This window comes from Cervus elaphus, chromosome 23, assembly GCF_910594005.1.
Source record: "Cervus elaphus chromosome 23, mCerEla1.1, whole genome shotgun sequence".
Lineage (NCBI taxonomy): Eukaryota > Metazoa > Chordata > Mammalia > Artiodactyla > Cervidae > Cervus > Cervus elaphus.
The window spans coordinates 52,635,666-52,648,310 of NC_057837.1; the positions used below are offsets into that span (position 1 = coordinate 52,635,666).

The following is a 12,645-nucleotide window of genomic DNA, read 5'->3' on the forward strand; positions in this document are numbered from 1 at the left end:
GGAGCCTGCTGTCCTACAGAGACTGGGAGGCCCAGCTGCATTCAGACACCAGAAACGGACCCTGGTGAGAGCTCCTTGACACTGGGAGCAAACATGGACACAGATTCTGGTGCTGACTGCCCACCTGGGGCACTTGAATTGGGCAGCTGAGGCTGAACCAGGTTGAGATGAGAAGGGGGAGAGGAGGCAGCTAGGGCAGAGCAGTAGAGCCCACGAACGGAACGGGCCTCAAGCCATCACTATAGGACCACACTTCCAGTGCAGCTAGAGGTAGGGGAGAACTCTGGGGGCCCAAATCTGGAGGGACACAGTGCAGAAAGCCTGCATTTACACACCAGCCATGCGCTGGGCTTCCATGGTCATACTGCATCAGCACCAGTGAAGTGGAACTTTATGGTTTTTCTCTAAATTTCCTCTCTCCCTGCTCCAACTCTAATGGATCAAGCAACAAAAGAAGAAGGAGGAAGTAAGAGGAGGGCATGGACAGTGCCTCCTGCAAGCCTGGGTCAGGGTTGAGTTGAGCATAGGGAAGAAACCCTGAGCTGGATGCGAGCCTGAAGCTTCTGTTTAGATGGGACTGGTCCCTTATGTCCCACCAGTGAGGCATGATCGCCAAAATGAGGTTAGTCACCACTGGTGATGGAAGACTATGGGATCTGCTTGGGGCGATTTCAAGGGGCACAGACTAAGGAACCATGAGAGCATGTGTGAAGGCAGAGAAGGTTCCCGTGGAGTTAGCTTGCTTTGGCTGCAAGAGGAGGTATGTGGCACAAGTTGGCGTGAGCCCAGTGTGAGCAGAGGCTGGGCCATCACCCACAGCTGCTCTGTAGAAGGTTCCAGTGGAGACTGAAGTCTCTTCTCACTCTGATGCCTGTAGAGGGTCCTGGAAGGGTTCCCTTCGCTCCACAATGTCTGAACCTGCCTAGACAAGTCACTCCCTCCCACGGCAGTCAATCTATTTTTGGGCATCATCTTAGTGCAGTTTCCTAAACTGATTTGAAATGTCTCCCTAGTTTTGCACCTGGAACCACAGGGAACCAGCCCACTCCTTTTGGATATTGGAACGTGGAGAGCACAGCTTCCCCAATGCCATCCCTCCTCCAGAAGGATATGGCCCCAGCCCCACTGTCTCCTTCTCCACCACCTTAGGCAAAGCAGCAGTCTTGTAGAGTCAGTGCTGTGTGATCACACTCTTTTTAACATTTATTTTGAGGGCAGTTGTGAGTGTCACAATGGATGGCTAACCATCATCCCCCCCCACCTCCACAGTGACCTAGGGGAGGAGCAGGAAAGTGCCAACTGCAGGCTGGGGATCAGCAAACAGTCCAGACCATCTTCTCCCCCAGGATCCACTTGGAGAGTCGCTGGGTCAGGTGCCACTCTGTGCCCACAACATTGAGGGCATAAGGGCTGAGCAGGGCCATGGGGCTCACACACCAGGCAGCATCGGGGAGAAGCTCAGGGAACGTGCAAAAGTGATCAAGTGATGGGCCAGGATGGAACCAGCCCAGCCTGGGAGCGAGGGAAGGGGTGTGTGCTGGAGGCTGGAGTTCTGGATCCAGGCCGCCTTGGGGGATGGAGTGTTTCCCAGGCTTGACAATGATTATGGCAGGGGCTCACTCCACAGGCAAGTCCTGCCTGCTCCGTGTTCCCAAGTTTGTATGGGGCCACCCGGGCCCTTCACTCAGCCACATCAACGGACAGCATGGCCTTGATTGCGGGGAACTTGTTGCAGGAGAAGTTGGCAAGCAGCTGCTTGGTGCCACTCCGGGTGGGCAGGATCTCAAAACGCACGCGGGACCGCTCTTTGGGGCGCAGGGCTGGCACGCTGATAGGGAAGGGCAGGAGTCAGTGTGAGGCCTCAAGTCCTGCTCTGGTCAAGGTCACTGCTCCTTCAACTCCCTCTAGCTGCCACCCTGGGTCATTGAGCCCTTTCAGCCCTGGGACCCCCTCAGCAAGGGAAGGTAGGGGTCCCATGAGCTCCCAGATAGAAGGACCAGCTCCAAGCACTGAAGGCCTGTACTTCTTTTGAGATCAAGTTTGGTGAACCCCTAAACCAAATGCAAGTGTGCATCCCTATGGGCAGATTCCCAAGTTCAGAGGCTAGCAGAGTTCTGTCTACCCTGCCTGGGGCTCCGGGGAGGTCCCTCTGACCCCCTCCCACCATCCCCTACCAGACCCTCAGTGTGGGACTCACTCGATCTTGAGGCTGCCCAGGAGCAGGCCGCTGCCCTCCACCATCAGCACGCAGTCCTTCACCGGCTCATCCAGTGGGTTGGAAAAGAGCATCTGCACGTTCACGGGCTTTTGCACCCGGGCCTCGTCCAGCACCTGCGGGGAGAGGGCTTGACAGGGTCAGGCCAGACTGCTCGTCTCATCTGCCCTTGAAAGCCGATGGGGTGGTGCCTGAGACTTGGTCATGGGAAAGATATCGCTGGGGACAAAGGAAGGGAGGACCATTTGGTTTAGTCCTCCTAAGTGCCAGTGCCATCCAGGCAGGGGGTCCCTAAGAAATTGCTGTCATCCCCAGGCTACAGACAGGACACCCAAGCCCGGAGGGAGAGGCGTCAGGTTGCAGCAGCTGAAAGCACTTAAGTTCCCAGCTGGGTTCTGAGGCCTTTTCTCATTTCATCTCGGGAAGGGCAGCCCCCACTTCCCAGACATGTGGTCTGCACAGGGCCCTTTATCAGGGGCTGGTCAGAGAAGCAACCTGGACTATTTGTTTGGTCCCAAAGATGAAAGCTTGCACTCCTGCTGAGAAGCAGCCAAGCCTGAGCAGATGCATCACTTCCCTGGGCCTTGACTCCCTCCCTGATAAAGAGGGCTCATCCCTCCCCTCCTCCTTCCTTGGACTAGAAAGGAACAAATGAGATCATGGATGCAGAGAAAAGTGTTTTGGAAACAGAAACTGAAACTAGGTGACAGGTAGATTTTTCTTTTGAGGATCCCTAGAGGTAGCTGTGGAGAAGGCAGTGGCACCCCACTCCAGTACTCTTGTCTGGAAAATCCCATGGACGGAGGAGCCTGGTGGGCTGCAGTCCATGGGGTTGCGAAGAGTCAGACACGACTGAGCGACTTCACTTTCACTTTCACTTTCATGCATTGGAGAAGGAAATGGCAACCCACTTCAGTGTTCTTGCCTGGAGAATCCCAGGGATGGGGGAGCCTGGTGGGCTGCCGTCTATGGGGTCACTTAGAGTTGGACACGACTGAAGTGACTTAGCAGCAGCAGCAGAGGCAGCTGCTTTTTGTTCATCTGGCTTTCCTTTTTCTTGCCACCAATTCTTCCTACAACCCGTTTATAGTAATAAACCTGCAGTTCAGATTGACCCAATAACTGAGAGATTTCTGGTTCCAGAGCCGTTTTCTCTTCTTGCTAGACTTTGCAATGCCTGCCAATAAATTTGTGCATAATTGAAATGTTTTAGAGACCATGGTCTATACCACAATTTCTCCCATGGAACTCACTAGGTGTATGACATGATCTGAAGGGTGAAGCATAATTTTATGCCATTGGGACCCAAGAATATATATAAATGTTGCCATATTTTTTCACACTGATATTCAATTTGAGATTTTCCTATATTTATTTTCCTTTCTTTATGGCTGCTTAGCACTCTGTCCTATTGACCTAAATCTATAAATACACCCAAAGAAGAGGATAGGAGCCACCCCAGAAACCTGTGTCTGATATTGTCAGTAGGTCATGGGCCAATGTGAAGGACCTCAGCCTTTGAAATATAGTTCAGATTGTATGATCTGGTTCTAAAGTCCTCAATGCCTACTCCCAATCATAAATAAGACAATAGGGTGTTGCCCAAATTATTATCTTTTCATACAGATCACCCATGTGCCCTGCTCTGAGTCAGCTCTGCATTAATTCATTCAGTCAAGATTAGATCATCTTGATTCTCTGAAGGCTAAAGTAAAGGAGAAGTTGTGCTAAGAGCAAATTCATACAAAGATGTCTGAAAGAAGAAAGAGCAGATATTTTTAAAAAGGATTAAATAATTCCCAGGCTGTGTGTATTCTGATTTCCTTTTAAAAGATGTTAACGTTCTCTTGAAAGATGAAGCTGATTTGATATGGACATCTAAAAGATGTAGAGCAAATTTTTGAAAAAAAGAGAAAGCTATAAGCAAGTTTGAGGATACTGGATAAGGAAATATAATGGGGGAGAAACTAACTTTATCAAACACTGATAACTTTCACCCTGAATGTTTCATTTCATAGCCTCAAAAATGGCAAACGGCACTTGCTCCCTGTCATTCTACAGGGATGGGGCACGATTCTTGGAAACACCCTAGGAAACCGGAGAGGCTTCTACAATCGTGGATGAAAACTAGGTGGGTGGGACAGAAGGCAAGCCTGGAGCCCAGATGCTCTGTTCTGGTCCTGCTGGTGGAGGGGCCTCTTTCTGTTTCACAATCACCGTGATGGGCCTAGAACGGGGGTGGCTCCCTCTCCCTAACCTTGGAGATGGTAGATCACTCTGGCCCCCATTCTGAAGCACAGTCCAGACTAACCAGGACAATGAGAGAGCTCTATTTCGGGCTAGTGTCAAGGAGCAGGCCCTGGGTCCCCCTGCCATCTGTCTGACATCAGGAATCCCTGAAGCTGGGGTGTAGCTTAGGGAAGGTGGAACGAAGGCAGTCACAAGTTACTCTAGAAATCTGGGGCTAGGGATTCTAGTGACATTGTGATGGAACAACAACAACAAAAAAGGCAATTGCTGTCTAGACTTCTGGGGCAGATGGTGCAGCAGACTTGTGAGGAGTCTAACCCATGAAGCTCTCTATGGGGTCCCCAGGGAAGACCCCATCTTCCTCATCCATTCATCTGCCTGTCCTTGCCTGCCAGCCCGTCATCCCTAGATTTGGGCTGTCTGGCTCTGGCTGCCTCCACCCTGGGCTGAGGTTGGTGTGGGTAGCGATAGGCTTGGAGTCAGCCCCGTACTTCCAGCACCAGTGCTGAGGAAGGGACAGAGTGGTCTCAAGTGCCTCTCACAGACCTGTGAGAGCCCGTATGCCTGCGTTCCTGAGAGGGAGCCTGGGAGCAGGGCCTGCAGCCAAAAAAATGAGGCATCCTCATTGTCAACTACTGGGGAGATGCTGCTGCTGGGTATGGATTGGCCAGATGTCTTGGAAAGGGCCTGAGGTCTAGCCCTTGCTCTGGCAGTATTTGGCAATTCCTTTCTCTCTGGGTCTCAGTTTACTCATGTGTGAAATGGAAGGGCATGAGAGCTTAAGACCAGGTTTCTAAGAGTCTACAATTCTGTAACTCTGGGGTCTAGAGTCAAGAGATGCATGTGAGTTATGCCCATTTCTGATTTGCTCTACAAATGTGTCTGGGGGCTGGGCTGTGGGTTCCCTGAAAGCAGGACACAGCTCTTGAGATCTTTTGTGATTCCTGAGTCTGGCACAGCCCAGGACACAGCAGATGTTCAGAGCAAGTGAGCTGAAGAGCCCTCCAGCTGCTCCTCAGCTGGCATCCCCAGTGGGTCTAGAGCTGCAACCAAAGAAGCCGCAGGGCAACATGCCCATGGATCCTTCCAGAGAGGGAGCAAGGACATGCTGTGCTGCGCCACTGGCAGGATCTTAGTTCCTTAACTGGGGATTGAACCTGCACCCTTGGCAGTGACAGCGTGGAGTCCTAACCACTGGACCACTGGGATTTCCCAAGGACATTGCTCTGAGCAGAACTCTTGGCTGATCTTTTGGCAGAGGCTGGAGCCAAGCTGGACCCTGTGCTTGGCCTGTCAGCAGAGAGGGCTTTCCCTGTGGTCTGGGAGGGCTGGGCTAGCACAGAGCAGTGCCCCTTCAGCATCCCTTTACCTCGAGGGTCAGGGTGGGGTTGTCCAGGATGACATCCCTCTCCACCACCACCTCAGGTTCGTCGGTGACCTGGCACACGGCTGTGGTCCGGATCATGTTGTCCGCCTTCAGGTACTTCTCGTACTGAGCATATGTGATCTTTACAGGGTGCTCTATTTCTGGAAGAAGAAACCAGGGAGCAGGGTGAGAGGGGGTGGGGTTGGCTTCTGAAACCTTAAAAGCTGATACCAAGCTGAGCCAGTGTGGGCTGGCCGGGAGCACCTGGAGCCCAGGCTTGCCTGAGTCCTCCCTGCCGGGCCCTGGGGGAACACCCACCTGCTTCATACCAGCTGCAGAGGGGGGGCCCTGAGACCAAGAAGCTGGCTGGCTAGGTGGATTCCAGGAGGAATCCTCCCTCAGGATTTCCTCCCTCAGGCTTCCTCCCTGTCCTGGTAAATATCAGAGGGCAAATTTCCATCTAAGGGGCAGGGAAGAATATGAGTATTAACTCATTGCCCAATAAGGAAAACAGTAATGATGACAACATGATAATAACTAGCAAGGGAAGCCAGGGGCTGGCTACATAGGAGCTCGGTCCTCTCAGGTGACCGTATAGCCTGGGATCCTATTGCAACAGCATCTGAACCACCACCCTACTTCTGGTCTCTCCTGCTTCCAAATCACCCACACGCACCAGTCAGGTGGGCTTTAGAAGCACTTTTCCCCCAAATCATGTCACTCTTCTTCTGTGTCACCTGAAAAATCTCCTGTGGTCCCTCACTGCCTCAGGAATAAAGTTCAGACCCCTCAGTATGGTCCTGTGTCAACCTCTTCCTCAAAAGACTGTTCCTTCCCACACTTCTCATTGTCCTTTTGACAACACAGGTGCTTACCACCTCCATGCACTGAGTCACAAGCTCCCCTCAGATGGAAAGGCCTTCCCCAGCTTTTCTCCTTTTCTCTGGCTCCTCCCCAAGCCTCAAGACCCTTCTCTGACTCACTGGGCAAGCAACCGGGGGCCTCGCCTGCCTCTGGGTGCTCTCCCCCTCCCTCATGCAGTCATGCTAGGTGGTCAGGGGGTGCCCGGCACCTACAGGTCACACACTCCTTGAGGTGAGGCTGAAATGAGGGAGCTGTCTCAGCTTTTAGCACTGGAGGGATTTACCCAGCCTGCCCCAAATACGGAGACGACAGCCCCTGGCATCTGCTGGTCCAGCTCCCTTGGCCAGTGAACCCTGAGGCTCAGGAAAGGAGGGAGACTTAACAGTCATCCAGAGAGTAGGTGATGATGTCAGGACTCCAAGACCATTTTGCCTGCCTCCTCCTGCCTTCCCATTTAACTCTATTGCCTCTTGTAGAAGTACAGATTTTTAAAAAGCATTTCCCTCACATAACTTATTTTTGGCCTACAAAAATAGCTCTTCCCTTGAGCTTTGAAGGTAAATAACAGCCAGCTGGGTACTTTTGTTATAAGGAAGATTTCTGCTCAGTTCTGCCAGAAGACAGGTTGCTAGGGGATGCTGCCTCCTGACAGGTGTGATACCTCTCAGTTTCTCTGTAGACAAAATTTTTTCAAGATGGGCTGTATAAGTAATCAGTTTTTATTAGTTCCTTATGTGAAGCAAATAGCCACCCCACCCTTATTAATCTGCTTTGTTAAGTCCAGGCTTTTCATAACAGCTTGAAGGATTTTACAGGGCACACCTGCCTTCTAATCCTTTCACAGCCCGAGCCTCTCTCTGCTCCACCTCGTTCCCCTCCCATCTGTGCTACCCAGGAGAACCAACTCACTCTTCCTCCCAGAGGCTCAGGCCTCCAAGAAAACCCATCACTGTCGCTGGAAATCAAGAACCTTCACCCACCCACTGGAGCTGTGGGGGAAACACTGGTGGGAATTCAAGCCCTCATGGTATATTGCAACCCTTCTAGGGTCCCGGAAAGTGATTCATTGTGGGATGGGGCTAAGGTAGGGTGGGAGCTGGAAAGGGGAAGGGGTCGCAGCAGTAAAACCTAGAAAATGGGTGGTGGCACTGGATTTCATGTTAGGAAGTCTAGGACCAGGATCTGGCATTGCCACCTACTAGCCATGACACTTAATCTTTTAAGGGAATCACAATCTCTCCAAGCCTCAGTTTCTGGCTCTGTAAAAGGAATGCTGAAATCTGTCCTTGTAGAAGGTCAAATGTGATAGTACATAAGAGCATATAAGGAAGCGCTCTGCACACTGGGCAAAATGGTATGTGAGGGATATTGTGGTTTGCCTATTAACTGCCAATGTCTTCCTCCTTTTTCCTCCAGGGCATGAAAGTATTTTGGTTGGCACCACCCCCACTTGTACTGCTCACCAGGTGCTGTTTCCTTCCTTAATCAGTTGATTTGGTTCCAATAGGAATGCTGCAACCCCAAGAGAATACCAGCTACCATGAATATGTGGCATCCCAGCAGCCTACAGGTTGCATTACCTTCTTCAGGATTCAGGGATTTAGTGACAGAGTCCTTCCACACCTCGTGTACAAGTGTGCCATTATAGACGATGGTCCAGGCTGTCATATTCACCGTCACTGTCTTGGTATCACTTGTTAGGTTTTTGAGCATTAGGATCAGGTTGACTTCTTTGCCCACTGCCAGTACACCAGCGATCTTGAACTTCCCAGATATGCTAGGCTCCCGTTCCTCTCTTGCCAGGCTGCTTGCAGATGTTGCGCTAAATGACGCTCTGGGTTTAAGCTTCCCCAAAGCCTTTTCAAATACTTGTCTTTCCTGGCTGGAACCTGTGTGGTGGGAAAACAGAGAAGTATCTCAGAGATGTGGTGGCAATGTGAACAAAGAACAGTGCCCTGCCTGGAAAGGTGGCCTGGAACTAACAGTGGTTCTGCGGCTTGCACAATGATTCTAACCCAAGCAAGTGTCTGACCTCCTCCAGGTCCCCATTTCACCCTCCTTAACATGTGTCTGACCTCCAAGCAAGTGTCTGACCTCCCCCAGGTCTCCATTTCATTCTCCTTAACTCACAGCCCAACTCTTCCAATCAGCTCAAATTTCCATCGAGCTGTAGGGAAAGTTGCATAAAATACCTAGCTTGATATTTTGCTTAGGTTAATTAGGTTAGATCCCATCCTTCCTTCACTCTCTCCATCTCTCCCTCCCTTCATTCCTTCCTCCTTCCCTCCTTTCTTTCTTTTAATAAAAAGTCCTTTGTGAGACTTAAAGAACAAAGTGGGTGTTAGTCGCTCAGTCATTATGTCTGACTCTTTGCAACCATGGACTGTAGCCCACCAGGCTCCTCTGTCTATGGAATTCTCCAGGCAAGAATACTGGAGTGGGTAGCCATTCCTTTCTCCAGAGGATCTTCCTGACCCAGAGATTGAACCCAGGTCTCCTGCATTGCAGGCAGATTCTTTACCATCTGAGCCACCAGGGAAGCCCAAAGAACAAACTGATAATTTAAAAAAATAACAAGTCTGAGCTTAAAAAAGTTAGAATGAGTTCATAAGTGAAAAAACTATGATTTAGAATTACCTCACTGAAAAAAATTCCAAACCACTTTATTATGTTATTCTGCTTTATTTCTAATGATGCTTTGGGAATTGGAGAGTGGAACTTTTGTCTATGTCAGTTGACAAGAACTTCCCACAGTTGGTATGGTTCCAGGTTACGACTAGTTTAACTGTTGAGAGAGTTCAGGTTTCAAAAACACAGAGGCTGAACCGCAGGATGGGTTCAGCCTTTGCTGTGGGTGCTGCTGAATGTGATACTATAAATAGTCCCCAGAAAATGGCCAAGATTATGGCCGAAAAATCACGGCTCTTGGGGCACAAAGAGCTGATAACCAACTCCAAGCCTCTTGGAGTCAGGGTAGACCACACAGTGCACATAAGTCTCCTTACCTTGACCAGAAGATAGATCCACTAACAAGGAGAAGATATTGACCTTCCAGTAACATGGACAGAGAAACACAAAGAAGAATGACCATTTACGCTCCTGCCCCTAACCTCCCCAACAAACCTGTGAAATTTTAAGATGACTTATTAGAAGCACTTTATCATTTAGTGAAATCTTTCCTATAAGTTACATGTAACAACTGGCAGAGACCCCAAAGACACCTAAGCACATCACGTTAGAGTTAAGGTCCTAAAGGGGAGTGTCTGGTCCAAGTAGTTGGTAATCTGAGAATTAGGGGTGGAAAGAGGGCTAGTCCCCAGAAGTCTAGACCTGAAGTCTAGTAGTTCCTCCCACACATCCTGCTGAAAAGAAGACAGGCAGCCAAATTACCCAAGTTGATAGCTCCTGGTGGGCTGGGTTCCTTTCGGTGCCTTCCCATTCTCTAGCCGAGCTGTAAATCCACACCCAGGTCTGACGGCTGAGCAGGGAGCTGAGCCTCTGTGCCCAGAACCTCGAAGCAGTTGTGTTTGCACAATGAGTCTCAGAGCCTAGACACCTATATAGGTCACCTGCCAGGCTTACTCAAGACTAAGCTTCCTGCTACTGTTTTTTCCTTTGGTGTTGCTGTTGCGCAAATGCTTAGCAACCCATTTTATGGGCTTTTCCTCCCTGCGGCCATCAGACACAAGCTAGCATCATTAGGTAAGGGAGGCTGGGCAACAACAGGTGGGGTGATCAGTCCTGCTGTCACCCAGGGGCTGGGCCATTGCCAGGGGTCCAGCAGGGATTCCTCCACCTGGCTGTGGTCCCTCCTCATTGCTCAGGAGGTTTGGCTGGGACAGTCAGAGCCCCCAAGAAGTGGAATTAAGGTGTGACACTCAGATAAGGTGCCCCACAGCATCACACAACTGTATAGGCAGTGTGTTTCAAAAATCCCTTTGGGAGGTCATTCCGATGAGGCTGCAGATGTTCAAGTTGATAAAAACCATCACTATTTATTAAGTCCTCACTATGGGCCAGGCACTGCCCTTGATACTGTCTATATACTAGCTCATTTAAATCCCCTTGAAGAGAGGCCTTGCTCTTCTCATTTTACAGGTGAGGAAGTGAGGGATCAGAGATGCTAAGAACTGTGCTTGAGGTTACACAGCTATAAGGGGTAGGGCAGAGTTCACCTCTTGCCCGGGGTTATCCGCTCCTTGGCCCCTACCCTTGTTTCTACATCAGAACACTGTTGAGAATGCTTGTCACACTCACGCCTGACCCCCGGCCTGTGAGCTCTGGAGGGGCAGGCGCCCATCTGCAGGGTGCTTCCTGGCCTCCTGGAGCTGAGCATGAATGGGCACTCGGGGAGGTTTCAGTACATGTTTGCTGACTGAGAGAAAGGCCATGTGACCCCAGTGGGAGGAATGGGCTGCAGAGGTACACTGGGGTCTAATGGAAAGCACCAATCTCATTACTCTGGTGCCTGCAAAGGACCCACACCCAGCAGCTCATCCCCTGGACTTGGAGCCTACCCCCCCGCTCAGCTTCCCTCTTTTGTATATGGCAGCCAGCAGCAGCAGCCATCCAGGGCACCGAGTTGTGGGGTTTACTTTAGGGTGCACATGGGTACCTTCTCGTGAACACTTTTCTTGACACCTCAGAATCGGCAGTGAGGACCCGCTAAAGCAACTATTTCAAAGCGTTTAGAATGACACATCGATCCCATTAAGGAGTGACTGGCCTGCTAGAGCAAGCGTTAATTCACTTTGGCCTATTTCTAAAATGAACATCACCTTCAAATGTAGAATTTTGTCACTATTGAGATTCCTCAGAGGTATTAATTTGCTAACACTGAAAGCAACTTCTGAAACAGCAACACATGTAATTTGTGTTAAAGGTGGCCTCCTACCAACTAGGCTTCTAGGTGACTTTAAGGGGATCAGTACTCAAGTGGATGCTGACGATCTTAGGGACTCAGGCATTGTTCTCGTGGTGTAGGAGGTGTCCCCACCTCATCTGGCTTTCAGGGAGGCCACTGAAGTGGACAAAGCAGTCCCCATGTCTCTGGGGACCGTCCATTTCTTTTTTCAGAGGATGTTTCCTGCTTGTGCTTCTTAGAGGCAAGGGGAGTGGGCTGACAGAGACCCCTAGGGGGTCTTCTGTGGGGGCCATGTTTCTCCCTGTGATATTCAATCATGGGGCTGTCATCCCAATGGTGCAATTGGCAAAGGGACACAGCTGGAGATGAGCTAGACTGACAGCTGCCTGAGTCCTTCAGCACTTCAGTGCACTTCTGCTGGCACCGCGTCTGCCTATGATGGTTTTGTCCCCACAGGAAACAGTCTGGGGAACTGGGCATTAGATGCCAGGGAGCAGTCCTAACATTCAGGCACAGCTGGCTGAGAAAGCAGGAGGAGCATGAGCAAGTTTTCCTTCTCCTGCCTCAAGGCTGTCTTCCCACCATCAGGCCCTGGGTGGCACAGCCCATCCAAGCCCCTCCTACCTTCTGGATACTTGTACTTTTCGGTGACATCCATGCGAGAGTTGCTGCCCACCGCCTTGGTACTGATGTATTTGCCAACGCTGTGAGTGTCTGAGGAATTCTTCTTCAAGGCACCATTTGACTCATAGATCCATGTGATGCGGTCGGCATTGACCTCCGCAAAGATGAAGGGCATGTCGAAGTCCCAGTCCACGTTACCCTCTCGGATAGCGATCACCGAAGCAGGGCCGCACTGGAACACCCCTGGGGGCCAGGGTGCAGAGGTTGGATGCATGCCAAAGCCAGGCCCCTCTGCAACAGCCCGCTCATGGCCTGTTCCTCTGGGGGCCCTTCCCACCGCCCAGCTCCCCTGCCTCTACCCCAAACTCCTTCATCGCTGACTGTCTGCTCTCCTCTTTGGGCACTCAGCAAGACCCTCTGGGGCTACTGTTATCTTGTGCAATAGCACTCTGCTCAGACTTC

The 12,645-nt window shown here is 50.9% G+C and overlaps 1 protein-coding gene across 1 annotated transcript in view; it reads right to left on the minus strand.

The window, feature by feature from the left end:
- Positions 1–1,178: 1,178 nt before the first annotated feature.
- The window catches only part of TGM3 (transglutaminase 3), a 41,946-nt gene continuing 30,479 nt past the window's right edge, over positions 1,179–12,645 (minus strand). Inside the window, exons 9-13 of the mRNA XM_043884737.1 lie at positions 12,184–12,426; positions 8,276–8,584; positions 5,835–5,992; positions 2,198–2,331; positions 1,179–1,828 (exon numbers count right to left, since the gene is read on the minus strand). Coding sequence (XP_043740672.1) covers positions 1,681–1,828; positions 2,198–2,331; positions 5,835–5,992; positions 8,276–8,584; positions 12,184–12,426 — 992 coding nt within the window. The 3' untranslated portion in view covers positions 1,179–1,680. The remainder of the gene's footprint in view (positions 1,829–2,197; positions 2,332–5,834; positions 5,993–8,275; positions 8,585–12,183; positions 12,427–12,645) is intronic.